This window comes from Macaca fascicularis, chromosome 11 (genome assembly GCF_037993035.2).
Source record: "Macaca fascicularis isolate 582-1 chromosome 11, T2T-MFA8v1.1".
Lineage (NCBI taxonomy): Eukaryota > Metazoa > Chordata > Mammalia > Primates > Cercopithecidae > Macaca > Macaca fascicularis.
This window is the reverse complement of record NC_088385.1, coordinates 73,359,512-73,385,447: the sequence shown is the minus strand read 5'-3', so window position 1 is coordinate 73,385,447 and position 25,936 is coordinate 73,359,512. Positions and strand designations below refer to the sequence as shown.

Here is a 25,936-nt window from a genome sequence, read left to right as displayed (position 1 = left end):
GTTGATCAACTTGCAAGTTTTTGCTAGTCTGAGAAGTGAAAAAGATTATAATTCATGTGGCTTTAATTTGCATTTCTTATGAGTGAAGTTGAACATCTTTTCTTTCATGAGCCAGTAGTATTTCTTTTTCTGTGAATTTCTGTTAATATCACAAGCCCATTTCATAATGTTTTTTGGTTATGTGCTAAAATCAAGAATAAGTAAATATCCCAGATTTGGAATATCTTAAAAACTGACCTCTAATCAAAGCCAGTCTCTCTGTGGCCAGACTCTTGGAATATGTCCATTGTGGGTAGTAAAGTGGGATATGCAGACCATCCCTGGAACTTCCACTTTCTTTGGAAAATGGTTCTAATTAATATTGAGAGAAATAAAGAGATAATGTGATGAAGCATTCATATTGCTAAATTAATTCATGTGGTGATTCAAGTTTGCTGATATCATTAGCTTCGATTAAACATCATTCTTGTAAAAACAATTAAGAACTAAAGCCTGTTAGATGGATAATGTCACTAAAGAAGACTAATAAGACCACCACTGCAGTGACTTACAAGCATCTTTTTTTTTTTTTTTTTTTTTTTTTTTCTTGTTGGCTGTGTGGAGGAAACAGGCAGACCTGAGATGGATTCTTTCTGGATAATTAAAGCAAAGTTGTCTCGTGGCCTCAATACAGAGGTTATTTTCTGAAATGGAAAGGGACCTGCGGCTATACCTCTCTTCACCTCCCCCAGCTACACACATGCAGACACACACACACATACAGACACACACACACACACACACACACACACACACACACGCCTGTTGCTTATCAAGTCGTTCCCTAACTCTTGGGGGAACAACCTTTGTTTCCTTTCTCCTGTGCCTTCCCTCTCAGGAACAGATAGACCTTTCAGAGCATGCATCTGCACACCCGAGGCCCTGTGATTTATGCTAGTAGATGGGTATTTTGATTTGGTTTCCATTCACATCTGGAAGATGCATGTCAGGATTTGGCTGTGGTCACAGCAGGTGGTCCTAGTTCTGGGTTAAGCCACAGTCACTGTGAATCTCAAACAGCCCCTTGGTTTTCCCTGAGGAACAGAGAGGCAGTGCTCAGAGAAGATGAAGGAGGTCCCATCAGTTATCAGTTGGTTTTGCTTAGGTTGGTTTTAAAGTTCTGAGACTGGGAAGGTTCTGTCCCTCCCTCACCTTTTGTATACTTAGTTTTTGTTGGCTTTTTGAGGCTAAGATCTTCCCATCCTCCACCAACCTCTCCCCACACTGCTTGCTTGCACCTGGATGGAGGTAAAAAACAAAAACAAACAGATACAGAAGGCCTGTCATGAGTACTGAGGACCACTTGACCAGGTCTCTTCTTCAAAAGTCTCAAACTTAGACTGTTGCCATTATTTGCATGCACATGTCACAGAGACTCACAGAGGTATGAGGAGTAGGTGTTCCTCTTAAATCGTACAATGTGTTCCTGCAGTAGATCACAGAGGCTCTAGTGCACTAAGAATAAGCAGTTTTAAAACAGCCTATAATTATAAAATACTGTTTTGGGGGTTAACATGTTAATTTGTTAAATACATATATTTTAGATATTTTGTGATTTTGGTAACACCATTTCAGTATTTTTTTATTTAAAAAAAAGAATACCAAGAATCCCACAAATTTATTGTGGCCCAGGCCTCTCTTGATTTTCAGGAATGCCCTAGGTACTCAAGGGGGCTGCATTATATACATCATTATGTCACTTAGTTAAAGCCACCCAAATAATAAGACACAGCTATACAGATTCTCTGGAAGTGATATTTAGGGGTGTTTATGAAGAGAAACTGTAAGCATCAGTTAAAATTTTCCTGATTATATTTTTAAGAGATATGTATCATTTAATTGTCCACAAAAAGGCCTTCTATGTTTGAATGCAGGTATAGTGGTTAATTCAAAGTTTGCCATTTAAGGCCGGATGCAGTGGCTCATGCCTGTAATCCCAGCACTTTGAGAGGCTGAGGCAGGTGGATCACCTGAGGTCAGGAATTCGAAACCAGCCTGGCCAACATGGTGAAACCCTGTCTCTACCCAAAATTCAAAAGTTAGCTAGGCGTGATGGTGGATACCTGTAATCCCAGGTACTCGGGAGACTGAGGCAGGGGAATTGCTTGAACCCAGGAGGTGGAGGTTGCGGTGAACCAAGATCATACCACTGCACACTTCAGTCTGGGTGACAAGAGTGAAACTCCGTCTCAAAAATTAAAAATAAAATTAGTTTTAAAGTTTGCCATTTTTTAGGAACACCAGTGAATTCATTTAATATAGATGAAATTTATGATTCAAAGTCCTATTTTTACTTGCTATGTAGAGTGGATATACACTTTGGTGCTGAAATGGAGTTACTCTGTGCTGTATAATCAGTGAGTTCTAACAGTCACCCAGTGTAATATACGATAAGGAGCAGCCAGCTCTACTTGAAGCTGCAGTGGGGATCTGGTCAGCCTGATTCCACCTCTTTCTTGCTTTGTGAACTGCTAGCGGCTCCCCTCCTGTGAGCATCAGAGCATTGTAAAAAAGGGGGTTACACTATAACTTCTAAGACCCTTCCCAGTGCTTGAACTCTATGACCAGAAACATGATTTTTTTATTTTAAATTACTATAAAGGATCTTACTTGTCATGTTTGGCTTATTTTATAGGATTTCTGTACATCATTATATGTGTATGCAGGTTAGGAATGCATTCAAAATATTCAGCCAATATTTACTGAATATCAACTCTGTGCAAGACACATAGACAATATACAAGACTCCTGCTCTCGTGGAGTTTATACTCTAGTAAGGAAGACAGACATTAAACAGATAAATACATAGACATTTCAGATAGTTCTAAGTGTTGAGAAGAAAGTAAGTTAATGGATAGAGAGGAACTTGGGAGAAGAGAAGCAGCTTGGAAAAGGATGATCAAAAGTTAAGAGATTAACATTTAAGTAAGATTAGAATAATTGAGAAGAGGCTGGTCATGCCAAGGCCTAAGGGAATAATATTCCAGGCAGAAGGAGCAGCAAGGTTTAGTCAAAGTTCTAAGGTGAGAATGAGTTTGACACGTTGAAGGAGTGGGAGGAAGGCCGGTATAGCTGCAAGGCAGTGAATGAAGAGGAGAAAGATACAAGACGAGGTCAAGATGATGGGTTGGGGCCAGATTACAGGCAGCCTTGTAGACCATGGTCAGGTGTCTGGATATTATTCTAAGTATAACGGGAAGCCCCTGGGGAACTTTAAACTGGGAAGTACTGTGATTTTTTTTTTTTTTTTAGTTTTTAAAAGATAACTTCAGCAGTCATGCACACATAGTAGATAGACAAGTTTCAGGGGTTGTCTCAAATGGTGCAGGCAAGAGGTGATGGTGGCATCGACCAGGGTGGTAACAGTATAGGTGGTGAGAAGGAATGGATCTGCGATACGTTCTAAGGAAGAGCCTACGGAACTTACATATGGGCTTAGGGCAGAATGTAAGGGCAAGAGAGGATCCAGATGTTTTTGGTGTGATTATCTGATGAGATGAGGATGCCATAGTGTGGGGGAGGGCTGTTAGGGAATCAATAGTTCTGTTTGGGACATGTTAAGATTAAAATACCTTTTAGATGTTCAAGCAGAGATGCCAGATAAACAGCTGTATGTCCTGAGTCTGGAGTTCATTGGGGAGGTCATGGCTGCAGATACAAACACGAGCGCACTTAGCATTTAAAGGCATGGAAATAAGATGTGATAGAAAGGAAAGAAGGGGCATGGATAAAAGAAGGGGGCTGAATCCTAGGGCATATCCTTATTTATAGGTCTGAAAAAGGAAGAGGAGAAGGGGAAGGAGGCACCAACAGAGGTTGAGAAGGTGTGGTCAGTGAGGCAGGTGGGAAGCCAGAACCACATGGTGTATTCAAAGTCAGGTGGAATATTGCTGTAATGCTGCTGAAATGTCAAGAATGAAAAGATCCGTGAATGCTTTAAAATAGCATTAATGCTGATGTGTCTTCAAACATGATTTCTAAGAGTACCTTCTTACCAGAAGTAGATGCTACCTAATACTGTGTTTTAAGTGTTTTAAACTCCAGGATGCAAAAGCATTTTATTTCATCCTTGCACAGAAGAAACCTAAGTCCAATAAAAAGTGACTGCACCCTAATAGTGATTCAGAGAAAGAGAACAAATTGGTGTGCCCTGGGCAGCTCTCCAAGTAGAACTCTCTTCCTAGCTGGGAGATGATTTATAATACCCAAGAGTACTCGTCTTTTGCCATATTTCATTTTTTAAATAAAATTTACAGAAAGAAATTGGAAAGTTCTTTTTTTTTTCATCGTTGTTGCCAAACTGGATAATGATACTACCCTGTCCTTTGTCATCATTTATTATGTAGAGCAAGGAGACCAGTGCATACTCATTATGCAAAGATTGTAGATGCCTTGTTTTTCAATTGTTTCTCATTTTATTTAATTAAAATTCTGAACTGAACTGTAACATACAGGAAACTTTCTGTGCCTAGACAGAAAGTACATCTCAGAGTTGGGCTGCAGACAAAGTGACATCATTGGAGGTACTTAATGGAATAAATACAAGCCAGATTTGCATAGTTAGTGGTAATTATGCATAAAGGATCAGGTGAGCAAATCTTCCCCCTGATTCTAACTTAAACCTTTACAAGGAGCATTAGTTCTAGGGCCACCAGGGCCCTATTAAAGTAGTAATTTAATAAATGATATCCTCATGCTATGAAAGAATTGGCATTTGCCCACCTGGTGTGTCTGGTTTAGGGGACTAAGTTATGCCTCTGGGAGGATTTACCATATTATATTTTAAAGGTAAGTTTTATACTTAATAGGTTTCTTGTGTATTTAGGGGATTATTTAACTATGCTTTTAAGGAGCCATTTTTAGCCCTGCAGAACTCAGCTCTAATTAATTCAAATCATTGCATGTGAACAGCAGTGTTCTGATTCTCTGTTGTTTGGATTCTGTCTTTCCCCGATAATAAAATAGAAACATACGAAGAAGAAAATTCTTTTAAAAGTCTTCATTTGCATACGTTTTTTCTACCAAACTTTATGTGATCATTTAATGTTTATCAGATTCCCTAGGGGTCCATGGAACCACACCAGGCCAAAGTGGCATGGCGAAGATCATATAGTAGTATGCTGCATAACAAGGTTTCTGTAAGCAGCAAGTTGTTTATATGATGGTGGCTCCATAAGATTATAATGTCATATTTGTACCTTTTCTATATTTAGACATTTGATAATTTTTTATTTTTGTTTTGTGCTTTGTTTGTTTTGAGACAGGGTCTTACTCTGTCACCGAGGCTGGAGGGCAGTGGCAGTCACAGCTCACTGCAGCCTCAACCTCCCAGGCTCAAGCGAGCCTCCCACCACAGCTTCCCAAGTAACTGAGACTACAGGCACTTCAAAAACATTTTAAACTTGGGGTCCCCCTATGTTACCCAGGCTTGTCTGGAACTCCTGCGCTTAAGCATCTAGGCCTCCCAAAGTGTTGGAATTACACCCGGAACCACTGAACCCAGCCTAGATATGAGATATACAGATACTATTGTGTTACAGTTGCCTACAGTATTCAGCACAGTCACACCCTGTACAGGTTTACAGCCTAGGAGCAATAGGCTCTACTATGTAGCCTAGGTGTGTAGTAGACTATACCATCTGGGATTATGTAAGTACACTCTGATGTTTGCACAAGGAAGAAATCACCTAATGATACACTTCTCAGAAAGTGTCTTCATCACTAAGCAACACATGGCTGTATTTATTCAGCCTATGCTATAGACCAAGGTCATTATATGCATTATATTAGTTAATTTCCACAAGTTTGAAAAATAAATATTGGTATTACTATTTGAGAGATGAAAAAATTGAAACTTAGAGGATTTATGTAAGTTGCCCAAAATAAATGGAGAAACTAGGTTTTAAATATTTTATGATATAAAGCCTGTCTGCTTCCACTTGCCATGTTCTCTCTCTACAAAAAAAAAAAAAATCTCCCATTCTTATGTTCAAACTGTTTGCAGAAAGACTAGCTTGAGATAAGCCTGGAAACATTAGGCATTCCGTGAATGTTGTGTAATACATATAGGCACTCTGTTGGTATAAACTGTAGAAGAAAAATAAAGAACTGCCTTCTCTCACATTTCCAACCAGCTTATCTTTGCTGATGGCGGAAAAAATAAATGTGGTAAATATATGCTTTCTTTATATTTATAAAATTTATAATAGGTTTACATAATTCACAGTCTAAATAAGAAGAGATCATTTAGTGGCTATACATCAATCTTTAATTTTTATAGATATTAGTCATAGAACAGCTATTCCTCAAATGTTTCTGAGGGCTTACAGAATGAGAATTCAGCCTTTGCATGATATTTCATCTTTTTTTGATATTTCATCTTAATTATGCACAAGTATGAAATGCAAAAAGGAAATTCTAGGGTCAAAATAAAAAAGGTAAAGACAATGGGAAAAGATGGTCTAATTATGCAAATTGCTTAAGGCTTTCTGGTCTTTCTCCACTAAATTTAACATCTTTTTTCAGTTAAGTCTGTAGATATTTAACAACGAAGGCAAAGCTTTCTATTTAGTCTAACAAAAAGAATTTTTTGACCTAGTAGATTTTTAGCTAATGTCTCTCATAATTGGAAAGAAAAAATGTCATTTGAAATCATCTCCTAGAGGGAAGATGCTGACAGGAGTGGCATCGGTGGCACTTACATATTTCAGTTTTATGATCTCTGTTTACATAAATATGATATTCAAGTAATGCACAAATGCTTTTACTTATTTTGAGCAATGCATCCCTAATTGTTAAAGAAGTAAACATCTGACCCTTATTGTACTCATGATAGCCATTGTGTTATTTACTCTATCACGATAAATGTCAAATGTTTTGTTAAGCTTGTCTTAAGCAAAAGAGAAGCCAATAAAGGCTATAGTTATACAGTGGAGAAATGTGAAGGCAGGCTGGGCTTAATATCCGTACCCAAATTACTCAGTAGATCTGCACACAAATGCATAACCTTTCTAAGCTACTTCTCTATGCAGTGGATGTATGAATAGTACACATTATAAATGGTATTCATTCCCACCTCTGCAATGTCTGTTGGGCTGAGCTTGAGTTATCACTTGTGACTACTGAGATAAACTAATTTTTCACATAGCTATTCTTCTGTTCTTTTACAAGCTGTGAACCTGGCATTGCATATGTTTCCTTTTTTTTTTTTTTTTTTTTTTTTTGAGGCGGAGTCTCGCTCTGTCGCCCAGGCTGGAGTGCAGTGGCCGGATCTCAGCTCACTGCAAACTCCGCCTCCTGGGTTTACGCCATTCTCCTGCCTCAGCCTCCCGAGTAGCTGGGACTACAGGCGCCCGCCACCTCGTCCGGCTAGTTTTTTGTATTTTTTTTTTGGTAGAGACGGGGTTTCACCGTGTTAGCCAGGATGCGATCTCCTGACCTCGTGATCCGCCCGTCTTGGCCTCTGAAAGTGCTGGGATTACAGGCTTGAGCCACCGCGCCCGGCCTGCATATGTTTCATATTTGTAGACTGTCTCTAAGCTGAATTACAATTTCTCTGAAAGCATCTCTGGATGTCATATGGCAATCTCAAATGTAGAAATCCAAAGTCTATGAATTATATAAAGGACAAATTTGGCATACATTTTCTGAAATTTCAAAGTCCCTAGAATAGTACAGAAGCTCTGTACTATCTTGGTTCTTACCATTGGCTCTAAGTTCCTGGTCATTCTACCACAGGGCTCCATAGGTCACTGAGATAGAAATGGTGGTTTCCGACTTTTGCCAATTGTATTTTGCCCTGCAGGATAGGAGACGAGGGGTGTCTTAGGACTGAGGAGTCCTTTTGGATCTACTGTTTATATGTATATTTGTTCTTGGCAATGCTTATAAATAGATACATATGTAGATGTCTACATCTGTTAAATATATATGAATATATGTGTATGTGTGTATCTATGTATCTATATATGTATTTATATATATACATATATATGGATGTGTGTATATATGTATATATTCCTTCCTGCTTTTCTCATAAGGCATTGGTATTCAACTGATATAGAAACTTTAAACAATATTAACATGGAAAAATTCTGACTGATTTGCCTATCAATATATTTCATAAAAATTCTCTGTTTCAAAATATACTGTGGTTCAGCTAAGGCCTTAGGAGTATACTTCTAAAACTTTGACTTTGTGATTTTCAAAATACCTTAAGGCAAAATACATGGCTGATGAGACTGAGAGAAAATTTCAGTTATCATAAATGAGCCTCCTCTAAGGTATTATTGCTAATAGAATGCAATATAGTTTTACATGGTTACTTTCATGATTGAAGTGTCCCAAAGCAGATTCAATAACGAAATTGACAATGATGGAAGGAATGGTTTCTTTTATTCTACATGTTTGTAAATGTCAGTAACTCGTTTACCTCAAAATTGGAAGAGTCCTGAGTATAATGCTACAAAATCAGTTCCAAATTAAACAATCACATTTTGTGGAATTGAATTGTGTTTTCCTTGTTTATCCAAATTAACTATAAAAGCTGAATATTTGTTCAGGGAAGATTTATGGAAGGAAGTAGTGAAATTGATGAGGCAGACATAACCCAAGGAGAGTTAGACAAACAAGTAATTTGTGAGGAAATTATATGTCTGATTAATTTGTCTTAGAAGCAAATGAAGATGATTTGGTCATCTTTGGACTATTAAATCTAAGCATCTGGGTTTTAATTTTTGTTTTCCATTGACGAATCATAATAGACCATTTAATATCAATGAATTTCTCCATAAAAACTCAGGTATGATAGCCCATAGCTTAAATAAAAAACCAAAAATATATCAAGTATCTGCATCCTTATTGTGGTAGAAAGTTAGGTATAGGTTTTGGCTGCATGAAGATTAGTTTGTAATGATCAGGTCCCAGTTTTCTCTCCTTTCCACTAATGATTGTGTGTTGTGCAAACCCCCTCTATTGAAGCAGTGCTGAGACATTGGGAAAGGATGGTCTTTTGTGTCAGCCAGACCTTAGTTAGAATCCTGTCTCTGATTTTTATTAGCTTTTGATAGCCTTAGACAGATTTGTAACTGAGATTCAGTTTTACTATCTGTAAAAATTGGGGTAATAATACCCATGATTGTAAAAGTAAATCCCCCACTCAAAGGCGTACACAGCGTAGCAATAAGCAGGTTGATGATTTTAAGGTAGTATGGTAAGTGCTGTTAAAAAAAAAAAAAAAAAAAAAAAAAAAAAAAAAAAAAAAAAAACCATACTGTGGGATTCCTACTGGTTCTTGTCTATCACTCAGCTTCCTTATCTATTACAAATAAAGGAACAGAGCTAGACTTCCTGAACTCAGACCACTCTGGGTGCTTTATTTACACTGTTTTGTTCAATCCTCACAGCAATCCTATGTGATCATTACTATTTCCATTTTATAGGTGATGAAACTGAACCCGTCCAAGGTCACATGGCTAGAAAGTGGTAGATGGTATGAACTATGCAGTACAGTAAAATTCTAGTGAATTGAAAATGGTGTTGGTGTTGTCCATACGAAAACTATGGGCTGGGCGTGGTGGCTTATGCCTGAAATCCCAGCACTTTGGGAGGGTGAAGCTGACTGATCACTGAGGTCAGGAGTTTGAGACCAGCCTGGCCAACATGGTGAAACCCCATCTCTACTAAAAATACAAAAATTAGCCAGGCATGGTGGTGTGCACCTGTAGTCCCAGCTACTCAGGAGGCTGAGGCAACAGAATCTCTTGAACCCCAGGAGGTGGAGTTGCAGTGAGCCGAGCCAAGATCACACCACTGCACTCCAGCCTGGGTGACAGAGCAAGACTCTGTCAAAAAAAAATTTTTAAAAAACCACATCTCTCTGGTCTAACACTTTTGTGGGGTTTCGTGTGTATAATCGCTGTCTCACTGTAAAACCAGAAAGTATCCAAACAACTACGGCTTTAAATAACAAACAGCACAGACTCCGTGGATTCTGACAGCCGTGATAAATCCTACTTTAATCGTGCATTAAAAACACATATCATGTGTTTGATAAGCAGTCATCTGCTATTGCTTGACCCAGCAATGAATTAATAAAGCAAAATATGTGATAATTCAAGGCATGTGTGTGAAATATGTTATTCCCAGGACTTCCAAATGTGATATCTGCCCCTGCCTCCCTCCCCACCTGCTGCCTACACTAGATAAGAAGGTGTTGGTTCTAAGACGCTATATAATGACAGTGGCCTGCTCTTAGGACTTGAGCTTAAATTTGGGAATTTTCAAAACTAAAGTCTACAAAAAAAGTGTGTTCTGAGATAGGTCCTGAAATGATCCAAGGCCAGGAGAGATGACAGTCTTGGAAATAATGGCTAGTGGGTTACTTACCTTGGTTTCAAAAGCTCCTCAGAAAATTCTGAAATCTAGCAAAAAATTATTGCCTGTCTGCCCAGTGACTCTGCTGCATGAGCCACTCCTGAGTCTGAGAATTGAGGTGGCAGCACATCTGCCCTGGAGCTTGGCTCTTTGTAGAGATGAGCCTGGAGAGCCAGAGGGTAAGGAAAGGCAGACTCAGCGATCTCCTTGCCAGCTACACAAGTCATACCACCATTTTCTTCATTGTGTTGCTAGATATGGTCTGGTCCAAGATTTATTCCCCACTCTGGCTACATGAACACTCATAAAAGGTTTGAAATATTGTAAGCAGCAGGCCATGAACTTGTCTAGAATACTAAAGGAGAAAAGAGAGTGTCCCAGTATTTATTCATTTTAAAATGATAAACCATTTATAGGAACCAGTTCATAAATGCTCTATCTGTAGAGAATGGTTGGCTCAGAGTGGGAGTTAGAGAGATAAATTCAGCCAGATTTCATCTTCTAAAATGCTTGGAGCTTCTTGGCTAAAATGCATTCATTCAAGTGATTTGTTTATGTGCTGGAAAGAATCTTGAATCTTGTATCATAAATTAAACCAAGAATTCATGATGAAGAAGTGATGTCTAAAAATTGGGTGAGGTGATATATTCTTTTCTAAACTGCAATTTCAGAAGATCTTCAAATGCAGCCCCAAGTCCCTATATCAGTGACATTTAGTCATGCAAGATATACACAGTAGTGGCTACTATGTGAAGGAGTGCCTTTATACACACACACACACACACGCTCTCTCTCTTGCTCTCTCTCGCGCTCTCTCTCGCTCTCGCTCTCTCTCTCTCTCTCTCTCTCTCTCTCTCTCTCTCTCCAAGTAAGGATGTGAATCAAAATTTGGTAAACAGTGTATCATGGTGGCTAACAGCAGACTCTCTAAAGATATGTATGTTAAAGCTTCATTTTTGCACGTTGCTTTCAGGGTAAAATTAGGCACATAATTTCATCTCTATAAGCCTCTGTATCCCCATACTTCAAATCATGTAATTGTTCCTGTGAAATTACATTGATGTGAGTACTGATAATGTATGTGAGGTACCAAGCAGAGTGCTGGGCATGTAATATGCTACCCTGCCCTAGGCTTTAATATAATAGCAGCTCCATTTCAGATTTGCCATACAACCTATTTAGATGAAGACAAATTCTTTCTTGAAACCAGTACTCCTTTTGTAAAATGAAATTATCTGTTTTGTTATTTTACATTTTATTGAGTTATTGTGAGAAGAGATAAGATTATAGCTATAAAGGATTTAGACTCATGTTGGCATCTTATGAATGCTCTATAAGTATTAACTCTATTTATAAAGTTATTGGTATCATTTACATTAAAAAGGCTTCTGGTTGACTGAAGTATACTCAAACTGAACTCAGAATGAATAACAAATCTCTAAGAAATTATTTAGATTACTTATAGAGGAAACCAGTGGCATTGCTGTTTAATGAAAGAGGCATCTAAAAGTACATGATTATAATTAAACTCTCATTTTTCTTCATGTAACTTATACCCCTTACATACAACCCGGGACTTCAACATGAGGTTTACTTTTCCTGCCATCAACTTTGCACTCTGATAAGTTCTGACTTAATGCATTTTCCCCATTCCCACAGAGTCCCATCACCTATTTCACTGTTTTGAAAATTAATGAAAATTGATGCCTGGAAAAAATCTTGGTTTCCCTTGGCTTATTGGGAACATCCTTTGGACCATTGTTTCTAAGACCACTACACACTTAAGACATGAGAGAGGGAGTTGAGAATCACACAGTGATTTTTGCACATATAGGCAGTCACATGTAACCCTTGTTCCTTAAATCAGTGACCCTGGGAAGAATCATCTGTGCTCTTAGCTCCAAAATGTTACCCAAGGTTATAAATATATACTACACATTGTCCCCTTATTATTCCAGAATGCTAGATATAGAGGCATTTTCATTTTGTGTATTGGAAACTGAGCTAAACAGTGGTGATAATACTTTTATTTCCATTTTATGTAGAAATTTCTCAGCAGTGGTGACTATCTGATCACTTATTTAGATAATTTGCCTGCAGTTGACATGTATCAATTTATACTACACTTGATTAACAGAAAAGAAGAAGAAGGAAAGATCATAGTGAGCCACTGAACCAGGTTTTAAAGTTACCAAAGTTATAAAATTTTATCGTGTCACTGATTGTCAGAGCAACAGGTGAGAACATTAAAGGCTAATTTCTCAATAATCAAAACTACACGGGAATGCTCCACCCCACAGATATATGTGGCTCATTTTCCTAGACATCAGTGTTCATTCACACACTGGCACAAGATTTAGACCACTTCAAATGAAGTCATCCTGATTGCATTTTGCTGCTGCTTGTTTTCCCATCAGTCTTGACTTCATTCTAGCAGCTATCATACTGAAAATTTCTAAATATGGAAACCTTCACAGTAATGTCACGTAAAAGAAGGACTCTTGGAGAACCCTGATTTGACAGAAAGCTCCCTCTTTTTCTCCGCAGTTTACATTAGAAATCCAAAAACATTCCAAACAAGGGGCAAAAAAAGAAGCAGTTTAAATAGTAAAGCAATATAATCATTTAAATGATTCAGTTTTGAAACTATGATCGTTCTTATTTGAGTGTTTAAAAATCACTTCCAGTCTTTTCCATGAGAACATTTTAAACATTTTGTTTCTTGAATTATCTAAGGAAAACCTATGTACTGTTTTACATTTTTCCCTAAATTTAGTCCAGTCCAAATTGTATATATATATGAAAGTGACTTAGAATTTCATATTCGTTAGTTAAAAAAATGGAGAAACCTTAATTACTCCAAATGTATTATTTATTTCTATTAATCCTACCACTCAATTGCCATTACACTAAATCAAACACTGGTTCTTTGGCCCTCCAGGAATACTTGGATGTGGTCTAGCCAGTTTATACCTGTTAATGCATACTTTTTCCCTGAAGAATGGTGTGCTTTTTAAATAAGAATTTAAAATGTGGTTTTAAATAGCCAGTACTCATTACTGTGAAGTAATCCAAATTTTGCACCAAATTGTCATTCTAAAGTTAGTCATTTATTGAACCTATGAGAGACTGAAAATGTCAGCTGAGGTAGTTCAAATTTTGCACCAAATTGTCATTCTGAGGCTAAGCCTTTATTGAACCTATGAGAGACTGAAAATGTCAGCTGGCATAATCTAATGGCTAAACCAAAGCTTTAAAGCACATAGCCCTCTCCACAAAGAGAAAATGTGAAAGATATAATGAATTTAAGATGTTAATGTTTTTAATTGGGATCTGATATGGTCATGAAAATGAACTTTATGGCATGGATTCCAGCCCTTGACAAATTTTGATTCTTCGGTGATGAGGCGGGTCTGTGACTGCCATTAACAGACTGGTTCAGCTGTCCTTGCTGGAAACAATATTAGGAAGAAGCATAGGAGTTATCATCTGTGATTCAGACACATTAGCAATAGGAATGCCAGAGGCAGAAAATGTGCAATTTCATGCTCATTAATTTCAGAGAGGATTTACAAATTAACCTGACTAAAGATATTACTTTCCCAAAAGGCCTGCAGGCATCACTGAGCAGCCCAGCTAGCACAGACCACTTCCACAAGGTTGTCTAGATGCTCCGGGGCCACCGCAGTTCTGTTTGTCCCTGCATGCAGATCAGAGGCCAGGTTCTGTGCTGGAGACCTTCCTGGTTGCAGGAGAACTGTGCAGATGTAAGGAAGCAAATGTGTATCTGAGGAGAAAGAATTTAAGGAGACAGCGTCATGGAAGATTCTTCCCTCATGTCCCTGCCGTGAGGCAGAACATAACTTTTTATTTTCATTTGACCTTTACTAGCTAGGGGATAGTAATTCAATACCATTTCCTCTCTCCACCTTCAAATGTAAATTGACTAATAGATTATTATTACAATCAGTCACTTGCTCCACTGAATCTGACCTTAGATAGCTCTAGTTACTCCTATAATTCAGCCATTTCAGGATTTGTTGAGAGGTTTAAAATGGATCAAGGGAAGATTGAATTCACTCAAAACCATACCATTACAACAGTTTCCTTTACATTTGAAGAAACCAGTCCATGAGCAATTTGATGATTGCAGGCCTGGGGATACTCTTGGAGTTTGCTGATATGACTGGCATTCTGCCACCTACTTTGTAGGCTGCCCCTGATGCAACCAGGTGAGACATTGGAACAGGTATATCCTCACTACCCGTGCAGTTGCTGTTGGTCATATCAATTGGAGCAGGGCTTTCTAAACATTAACGTGCATACAAATCACCTGGAGATTTTGTTAAATGCAGACTCTGATTCCATGGGTTGGGGTGGAGGCTGAGATTCCACATTTTTTGACAATTCCCAGATATGCTCCTGCTGCTCATCCATGGTCCACATTTTGAGAAGCAAGAATTAGATAATAGAGCAGTAAGGGAGAGAAATGATCTTATAACACAGGCTTACGATAATGTGAGCTATATTGTTGCCATTCTTTTTAGCTGCGATATTTAATCCCTGAAATGGTTATCAGATTATGGTTAATTACAAGATATTCTATCACTGTGAAGAAACCAAAAAACTACTGTATATTTGTTCTTAAAATGAAATTGTGCTCTGGGTGTTTTGTTTTTTTTCCCCAAAGTTCAAAAGTAAAAGAAAGCCAGGTGTGGCGGTTCATGCCTGTAATCCAGCATTATGGAAGACTGAGGTGGGAGGATCACTTGATGCCAGGAGTTTGAGACCAGTCTGGGCAACATAGCAAAACCTAGCCTCTATAAAAAATAATTTAAAAAGTCAGGCTTGGTGGCATGCACCTGCAATCCCAGCTGCTCAGAGGCTGAGGTGGGAGGAGCACTTGAGCTCAGGATTTTGAGGCTGCAGTGAGCCATGATCATACCACTGCATGCTAGGCAGGGTGACAGAGTGAGACCCTATCTCAAAAAAAAAAGAAAAAAAAAAAAAGGCAAAAGATCTGGTCCCTTTAGGAATATAGAGCACATCTGTGTCTGAATTATGACACTATAAGGAAACCTGCAGAGTCAAGGATAGACATTAATGCCATGCAGATGCAAAACAAATAACAAAAGGGAGGAGGGAAAGTAGATGGGGGAAATCATCTTTTCATAGGAAAGAGACTATCACAGGGCAGCACACTGCCTCTGCTTCTTGTCATCAAGCTCAGATCATTCCCCAATCTTCTGGTGTAAACTTAGCTGTATGGACCCCTCTATCAGATTAGGGAAGGAAATGAAATTGATGCATTCTCGGTAAGTTGTAAGCAACTCTCCATGTTACAGCCTCCACATACCAAAGCTGTAGAGCCGAAGCCTGTGTAGGACTTGGCAGCCTTCTGACTCTAGGAGAGATCATGAGTGCACTTTTTGCTTGACCGTAGAAAAATAGGGTTATTTGAATCAGGAATTATGAACAATTTAATTTCTTTAAATTATGTGGGGCCCTGTGATTGTAGTTATGCATCATTTTAACAAGAAGAGAAAGATATAATTAAGCTCTGTTGTCAAAAAGCCTTAACAGTTATCCTTCAGGAAATCTTGCTTAAATTTCAAAGTGTGCCATCAAACCACCAGGGAAGCAAATGGGACTGGAAGGCTAGTGTCTATGGGAGAGAAGCAACCATGTTATGTTCATGCTAACTGGGATAAAATGTTCACAGGACCCAATTACTGAAACGATTATGGCTCCCCACCACACAAAACTACCATGTTATCGGAAAGCCTAAAATGACTTGTTTCTTGATTTTTCTGATTGAAAAATTACGGATAAATTCCTAGTGGTGGATCTCCCTTTCTCATCCTGTGCTTCACCTCCACCTAACCTTAAGCCCATTCTCATTCTCCCCGTCAGGTAATCCAGTACCATGTTCTAGTCTCAAATGTAGGGAGTAGTGATTCTGCCATCACCACTCCACTGAAAGTGTCATTATCTTTTGTGTACTTTGAGTCTTAGTTTGCTCATAGTAGGTACTAAATTGTGTGACATTTAATTGAATTCAAGGGACAGATTGTTTCATCCACAGTGGATTTTATTTTGTTCATTCATGGAAACCAGGCTTTTATTTCAAGTTTGTAAGGACATGCATGAGCACTGTGGCATGCCCTGCCTGTCTCCTCGCTACTGGGAAATGGTCATAATATTTAACTGCACCAAATGCCTTCTTTTTTCCTAATCAAGATGTTAAGGGGGTCTGCTGGCTTAGCAGGTGCCTCAGTTGTGCATAATTAGTTGCTAAGAATTGTTTAGCATACGCTGATTAGTCTCAGCCAAAGGAAATTAAATTTCCTTTCTTCAGCAAAGCTTTGAACACAGCTAGAGATTCCTGAAACCATATTCATATCGGGTTCCTCTGCATAGCCCAGAGTGAGAAATGAGAGTCTCAGGAAATGGAGAAACAGGAACCAGCCTGGTGACACAAGGATGCTGTTTGATACCAAGCAAACGTTGGAGGATTTGAGAGCATGAGGGGACCTGAGTCCCTTCCTCATGATGTGACTCTCCCAGCTCCAGCACAGGCGGTTTGTGATGCATAGTGAAGCATTGCTCCTTAGGTGCCCGCTGGTGGCTTTCCAAGTTTATAAACACCAGCTTCATGTGATCAAAACAAATGATCTGTGTTTGCCCCTCCTGTGTTTGGCACATGAGGAAACTGGCCAAACTGGGGGGAATGAGAGGGACAGATGGTCCCCCTTTTTGTTCTTCTTCTGCTTTAAGTATATGCTTGACTAACGCTTTTGGTGCCTTTGTCACCATGTCAATTCTCCCTGTTAATGGAGTGCATTTTTCCCTAGCCTCATGAGATGTCACTCTAAAGGGACCCATGTTCTTTATTGTGACCAACAGGTAAGCCCCTGTGAAGGGCCATCATGTGTGATGGTGATTACCTACCTGCTAAGATGTTGTTAGGAAAGGCTGGCAGTGTTGATACCCTGAGATGCCCTTAATGATTGCTTGAAACATTCATTTCAGTGAGCAAGTAGCTCACTAACTGAATGTCTGCTTTCCCCTGTAGTGACTTTTAGTGAGAATCCCTGGTTAATATGATCATCCAAGTCTGGGCTGAGAGTCTGCTATGAAAATCATAATTCTTTTGTTTAAAGACATTATTTTAAAGGTTGATCAATCATTCTACAGTCTGAATGAAAATGAAAGGAAATATATGTTGATAACCTTTTTATAAAGGGTCAGATTTTTCACATTACATCAATATTTAATAGCTGTTGGATGATAATGTGACTTTAAAAGGAATAGGCTATCAACCTAGAAAAAGAAAAGCAGAAGTAGGAGGGAATATAGCTTATAACAAATGTTTGACTTTCTTCATGTTCTTTGTTTACAACAAATGCTCTTGTTTGAAAAAGTGAATATAATTAATTCACATATTCTATCAGCAAACATTTAGTGAAAGCCTACGATGTGCTAGGTACTATTCTGATTGATTTCTTTCCTTGTCATTTGACCTTTTTTTGTTTATTGATATATCTGGATTTAACTTGAAAGCCTATTTAGTATCTCTTCAATGAAACAAAGAAAAGTATTAACATAAATCTTATAATTCAGTGACTCTTTTAAGGCTCATCCTGGGGAACAATGAGCTATATTGACGTTGCTTTTAAATTTTATCTTCAAAGAAATGAACTGAAAAGCATAAATTAGTTCGGTAGTACCATTTGTAACTGTTGTTTGCTTTAGGCAACAAATATGTGGAGGAGGGAAGAATGGGATGTATATATACACAAAAATAATTGGCTATGTGGCTCAGGCTCATTTTCAAAGGCTTCACTGTAGCAATTAACTTACACCATACAAGGTCTCTGCTGGTACAGTGTGCCCAATCACTCACTCCTGTGACACAGCAACATGTGGACCCAATGGCCTATGAAATCTTATCGTCTATCTAAAAGGAAATGAAGAAAGAACATGGGACTAAGAATATAAGAAATTCCATCTAGACTCAATTTAGATGTGTGTCCTCCTGTAAATTTATCTTTCTGGGCCTCAGTTCTATTTACAATGAAAGAATGGTCTAGATTATCCCTTATAACCGGGCGTGGTGGCTCAAGCCTGTAATCCCAGCACTTTGGGAGGCCGAGACGGGCGGATCATGAGGTCAGGAGATCGAGACCATCCTGGCTAACCCAGTGAAACCCCGTCTCTACTAAAAAATACAAAAAATTAGCCGGGCAAGGTGTCGGGCGCCTGTAGTCCCAGCTACTCGGGAGGCTGAGGCAGGAGAATGGCGTGAACCCGGGAGGCGGAGCTTGCAGTGAGCTGAGATCCGGCCACTGCACTCCAGCCTGGGCGACGCAGCGAGACTCCGTCTCAAAAAAAAAAATAATAATAATAGATTATCCCTTATAAGCATGAAATTCTAGGGATATATCTATAAAGCTGCATTTAGGGACACAAGAGAAGATAGAAGCCTCCGTAGTTCTCCATGACTTTATGCTCAAGGATTAGAAATGCACTCTGGACACTCTGGTCCTTTAATATCCTACTGTGGAGCCATCAGCCACAGATTCATTCAGTGTGTTTTATCCATTTCTATTTTCAAACAAGTTTAAATCTAGAGCTGACTTTCAGTAAATCACGTCAAGAGAGCTGGTGTTCATTCTGTGATAGGCAGCTTTTTATAAAAGGCCATGGTGCCTCTAAGGTATTTAAAATAAAAAGACACTCTTCAGGAAAGTCTTCTAAAAACCAAGTTATATTGTGCCATGCTGCTCTGCTGCTATGCCCTCCTTAGCTCTGATGATCAATGTTGCCAAGCCTCTGCCTCCCTTCCATTAGGAATTATTGCTTTCACACTGATAGGCTTTGGCGTGATTGGCTTTGGCAATCAGGGTGAAAGCAATAATGCCGCTTAGACAACATTAGATAGCACTGAACTTTTTCATTCTGGTCCTTTAACCAATACAAGATTTCGCTTCTAGATAATTATTTACTTTCGCCTGTGCTCAGTAAGGTCACTCTTGATATTGGGAGCAGTTGGGGGTGGTGATGGAGAGGCTGGCCAGGTGGTCATCTATAATTCAGTTTCAACCTTTTAAGGATGTGCTCAACTAGACTATCTCAGTTCTAAATCAAGGAAGTTGTTTTCAAATATAAATGAGAAAACCATTTTACCAGGGTTGACTACTTCTGAAATGCAAACTGGGTACATTTCTAAAGAAATAGCTCTTTAAAATAGAGCATCAAGTGCAGATAACCCCAGAGTCTCCTGGGTAAATCTCTTATTGCCCTTTATAAAAAGCCAACACTGGATTCAACTCAAGACTTTAATTGGCTGGAATCTTGACAAATAGAACACTGAGGAAAGCTTTTAGGCTTCCAAGATGCCGTACCTAAGCCTGGTTGTTGTGATTATTTCCTGGCTTAGTGCTCTATGCTCATAAATACACCGTTTCAAGGTTTTGGACAATGAAAGGAAATACATTTTTAAAGCAGTCTTATAAAGAGTCCCCGGCTTTAATACATAGTACATTTGTTTTAAAAGGTACTAAATGAAGCATATTGCCTTCTTATTAACACTGTGAGAAAAACACTCAAATATTCAAGTGACAATGGTGGGGCAAAGGGAGACTTTTGTAGTGTGATGTTTACATTTTGTATTTTGTTTTGTGGGTTTTAATTATACTCAAAATGGTGTTTGCAAAGAGAAGAGTCGAAGACCTAAGATACCACTTCTAAAGCAAAAATGGTGTTGATTGAATTGTTATCTGAAAGTTGGTAGTTTATCTTTATGGTTGGAAGAATATAAAAAATTGTGTGACAAATTAAATATAAACGTGAAACAGCATGACTTATATTTTTTAAGTTAATTGCCACTTACAGCAGTGTTAATCTTTTCCTTTCGTCATTGCGTATAAAGACCTTGTTAGTTTTATGAAGAAATCATGAATCATTTCAAACCAGAAGTTCATCCTAGAGAGGAAATGAGTTCCTCAATTTTGAAACACAAGCCATTCAGTTGGGAGAATTAATGTTCTCAGATGATAAAGCCTTGTTCTGAATAAATCCTTGTTATGTGTAATAGTTTGTCATGTACAATATGGCTTCTTTAAGTTCTTTAATGATTTCCTGCTATTATAAAATGGTTACAACAACAATAATACATCTTACAGTGTGACATTTAGGTTATCTAGCTGGACTGAATATGCTAGATAATTATTTTACATTCTATTTACTCAAGCCATGTACATCTTATTCTTGAAATTTTTAAGGTTGTTATTCACATTTCTTTTACTTTTTATAAATGCTCCCATCCCAATTAGTAAGAATTGTCCTTTATTTTAGCCTTAGTATTTGCCATCCTAGATCACTGCTCCTTTATTCCTAGTCAGGTAAAATCATTTTCAAAGTTAAAAAAAAAATCACCTTACTTAGAACTGGATGGACCCATTGTCTCCATGATCTTGTCACCTACTGTTTTAATCATTCACCTTCTTGCCTAACTCTCACAGATCCATTAAGCTTTAGACCTTCTGTCTTCTCAGTTGCTCTTTTAATAATTCTGCAAGTTATTTTCATCTCTTTCTAAAAGAGCACAAACAAGCTCATTGCAATATATGTCTTCTTTTGCCAAACCATCATTCCTTCCCTATTCTCAACCTAGCTCCTCTGGTCTTCCCTCTGAACATCTCTATCCCTCTGCTTTGCACTGGCTGCCAGTTCACACTCCCAGGAGGAACCTACTAACTCTGAGTGGCTTTATTTCCCTTGCAATACTAACTCTGTCATCTGCTTATCTGAAATATTGCCTTTCTTTTTACTTTCTTTGTTCTTCTACCTGATTATTCTTAGTGCCCATTGAGCCATTTTATTTCTTCTTTGTCTTTGTTACACCTATTCACTGGTACTTACTTATCAATGAATGTAGGTGACAAATAATTTGTATACTCTATTTGCATACTTCTTACCATTTCATAAACATCTTCATGAGCACTATAGCTTTTGATCCTGACAACCCTAAGAAGTAGATGAGAATTTTCTCTCTCTTTTATAAGGGAAGAAACATATTCACAACATTTTCAAAGATTGATCGCACAGCTAACCCAAGTATAGGACCCAGGCCTACCAACACTTTCCACTGTACTGTACCACTTCTCTCTCGCAGAAGGATTGCAATCCGTTAAAAATCTTCACTGCATTAGAAACTGGATGGAAATTAACCAAACGCTTCATTGTACCTTTGCAGATGAGAGTCCCTACACTAAATCCGCCAGCCAGACAAAGCCGCCTGATGGAGCGTTGGCTGTGAGGAGACAGAGCATCCCAGGTTAGACCAGACTGTTGGATTTTTCAGCTGTTTTACTTTTGAATCCTGTTATTTGGTGATTCTAAACAATTCCAACTTGGTAAAAATAATAATAATAATAAATCATGTTATTTCACAGAGCATAGAATGAATTCTACACCACTTGTTCAAACAATATTCATAAAAGCTAGACTTTAGAAAACCTTGCCAACTTGTGAGAATTCATCTTGTAATCCATCAATGTAAAATCCTTTGCAAAATGACTTGAATTTGTATCAACTCTACTCATTTACTTACTCTCATCTCTGTTTTCAGGGGATGACTTTCACAATAGCATCCATTTCTTTACTGAGCTATAGCTGGCAGAAATAAGGAATTCACAGTTGCCGCAACAGATCATATATGCTGAATGCAAAATCACTCTTTTCTTCTCATCTCTTTGAACCTGAATTTGCTTCCATTGGACAGCTCTTGTGAAATTTGTGATTTTGTTTCCTTAGGAAAGTGTGAATTGTATTGTAATACAATGAGTGATATCTATGTTTTTCCAACAAAACATTTTGAAGAAATATCTTTAAATGTCTTTACCCCAAAACTTCAATATTTTGAAGCTTTGATTTGTGAATGACACAAAAACATGTAAGTTCTGAAATTAAAGAGGAAAGGAAATTCAAAATGCTATTCAAACAATCTGAACTAGATAATTCACGGAAAAATTCCTTGTGGAAGCAATTGTACTTAGAAGGGTTAAAAGCATTAATACATTTAAACTTTGATTTAAAATGATGTATTGTATATTTTATACAAGCAAATTGAGTACAGCTAAACCTCAGCTACAGGATTTTAGAGTACAATAGTTTTAGCAATTCAGAAGAAACAAAGTGGTGTTTCCTACATTAAATGGAATGGTTTGGCAAACGTGTCAGTGAAAGGAAGAATTTTCCACTTGAATAAAGAGCAAGATGAATCCCATTTGTGAGTAACCCTCTTCATGATTATTCTTTATTTTTATAAAAATTTCAGGTGGTTATTTTTACTCTTATTCCAAAGGCTTAGATTCATTTTGAAAGTACAGGACTTATGAAGACACATATTATGAATATGTTTTACATCCTTGTTTTGGTGCTTCAAAGATTCTAAAGCAGTTTGAACTCTGCAATTAGATGGCATCACCCAGTGCCAAGATGTCTTCTATTTTATCCTATAGAACATCATTCTTCATGCTGGTTGCATTTAGAAAAACTACTACAGTCAGTTCTGGACTGTGTTATCTGTTTTCTCCTTGTCAGCATTAAAGAAATATTCCGTTTGAAGTTCAAGAATATCAGTTACCCATCAATTCTTTCTTGGCTGCTCTACATTCACCGGTACTGAGTATTCTACTGCTGGGAAGAAGGAGACTTCCCAGTGTCCTCATAACTCTATGGGATACTAAGCAAATATGCTATTATCAATGTTTTCTTTTCATGGGTTCTCTAGTGCCACATTCTAATGACAACACGTTTGAAGGCCTTCCTTTTTCTTAAAGTCATTAAGTAGTTTTTTAAGTTACACGTTAAATACACAGAATTGGTTCATCATAATCCCTAGTTTGTGGCACATATTATTCTTCATCATGAATTTTGTCTTTTCCTTGTCTTTATGTTAGATATAAAAGTCACTGGAATCATTAACTGTTGGTAAGCTTTATGAGATGTTTTCCTGGAGCTTGACCATTGATAGACCCCTTTTTGTTCATCTCAAGGTAGGGGCCGGAGGTTATTAGGAGTGTTCAGAATCTTCTTAGTTATTTAGAGCAGTTCAAGAAAAAAGATTGCACCAGCCAGAGGGCTAAGAAACCAAAGTGGTTAACAGCAGACTATTACTTAATAGTATTTTAAGGAGAGAATTAAAAAACTTCTTGGAAACTGCCTCCTGACTAATGACTCATGGAGTTCTAATCCCTTACTGTCTTACTTAAAAGTACCCATGAACTCTTGTTCTGGCAAAAAGAAGAGAGTATTCTCAGATGTTTGGCCAAGAAATAACTCAAACAGAAGTGAAACCCAACATCCAGAAATCTTGAGCAATCACCTACTGTGTCCACTTTTGCCCCCACTAAGTCCATGAGAGAGAGAAAAACGCACAGAGGAAAAGGCCAAGTAAGTGTATCCTCTTTATTATTTACCAGAGCTTCAACTGAAAAATCCTGAAGTGTTCTCCTGATGGACTAAGTTGGACCATACAGAGCTATAAGAGCCAGAATTCAGGAGAGTCCAATCTTTTGGCTTCCCTGGACCACATTGGAAGAAGAATAATTGTCTTGGGCCACACATAAAATACACTAATGATAGCTGATGAACTAAAGCAAGTAATAATAAAAATAAAAAATAATCACAAAAAAAATCTCAAAATGTTTTTAAAACATTTACGAATTTGTGTTGGGTCACATTCAAAGCCATCCTGGGCTGTATTACAGCCTGTGGGCTGTGGGTTGGACAAGGCTTGAGCTAGATGGACATTTACAGCCTTAGTCTCCTTTTCCTATGCTCACTCCCAATCCTATTTCCCTCAAGATATTTTTAACACCCCGGCAGCATGGAAAGATGCCTCTAGAGAAAAGCGCACCAATGAAAAGAAGCCCTAAAGGAGAGTTTGGCTAATGTACTAGTTTCTGACCTTCTCAATGCAGAGGCCCCTCCCAAGTAAGATGCAGCTCCAGGGCCATTGATCTGCCCCAGCTGCTGGGGAGTAAGCAAACACAAGGAGGCTAAAATCTTAACAGAGCTATGGCTTTTGCCTACATCTCCCCGTAAAGCTCCACTCCCAGTGGTCCAAAGATGGTGACGGGATTTGACCATTCATATTAGCACTTTCTCTGATGAATGGGGTGGAATATAGTGGAAAAAGAGTATAAAGTAGCAGAAGGCACCTTAAGTTTCTCTAAGTTTTATGATATTTTAAGCTGTTCTTTGAAACTTATTCTATAAATGTAGATCTGGTGCTTCCTGAAGTAAACATTTATATACATACACAGAAATAAGGTTTCTTAATACGGACTCTACTATTTCCATGACTAAAACAGAGTAACTTTAAACAATTCTGTCCCAAAGAGGTAAATATGAATGTTAACAGAATCATAATTTGCTTTTATTAATGTGAAAATCTATGACTCCTGTCTAAACTCAGAATAACTACAGCAGTTATTTTACAATCACAAGCCAAATATGTGCCTTTCATTAAATACCCGTTCTAACCATAAATCCTTTTATCGCCCTCCTTTCCTCTTCCTGAAAAAGAAAATGGATTAAACACTCTTAGGAGCAAAATGCACTTGCTTTGGATAAAGGGGAAATACATTATTCATGTTATTTGGGAACTTGTCATTTTAATCGTGTCTCATATGGCATAAAATGTAAAACTAAAAGGATCTTTTAGTCTTCCATAAGGTTTAATGAAATTTTTAATACTGATGATAGTAAAGAATGACATGAGTGTCCTATGATACCAAACTTTAAGTTTGTATTAGAGACTTAATATTCAATTAAAAATATTAGGGAGATGTATTTTCAATCTCATTTCTCCCCATTAGTTTTCAAAAATAAGATAAATTCCAAGGACAAAGGTATTTAGAACTAACAGATTTTACCATATATCAATGTCTATTAAAAAGAATCTGTTGATTCTCCTTTATTTGACAGATTGCTGGTGAAATGAAGTTCGACCACTTGAAGGGTTTGTCGAAATCGTTAGAGAAAATCTGTACAGACTTTGAGTTTGGCATATTTTGCAATAATCTGTGACCTTGCCCACTTAGAGATGAGGCATTTAATCCTGTCTGTCTCATATTTGTGAAGGAAAGACAGGATACTACACTTGACCTCAAAACCTAGAGATAGTATATTACTTATTTGACTTGCCTCCTCTTTCTATATAGGACATCTTTCTTTGCTTATATCAGTCTTGACTAATTGCCCAAAGAATTCTGGACAATTGACAAATGCAGGAAGATGTCAAATATTCATATCTATTACATTTCTAAACTTTGGTGCACGCAGGAAAATTTTCTTCAATCTGTACCCAGAATAATGCCATAAACGTTTGTGTGGGGTTTTTTTTCCCAGCCTAAAATGTAAGAAAATATACTTATCAATTAGGTCTTAAGGGAGTAAAGTATACATCAGTCTTTCTTGCTGCTCACATTTAGGTACTTGGGAGTGGGTA

General features: G+C 37.9%; 1 protein-coding gene across 18 annotated transcripts in view; it reads left to right on the top strand.

Moving 5' to 3' along the window:
• The window catches only part of GRIP1 (glutamate receptor interacting protein 1), a 711,077-nt gene that overhangs the window by 455,418 nt on the left and 229,723 nt on the right, over window positions 1-25,936 (top strand). For 17 of the 18 annotated variants that reach the window (XM_045366606.3, XM_045366605.3, XM_045366596.3 and 14 more), the window contains exon 2: window positions 21,674-21,754. The exons of the other annotated variant lie outside the window; for it this stretch is intronic. In XM_045366606.3, coding sequence (XP_045222541.2) covers window positions 21,674-21,754 — 81 coding nt within the window. The remainder of the gene's footprint in view (window positions 1-21,673; window positions 21,755-25,936) is intronic. 18 annotated transcript variants of the gene reach the window in all.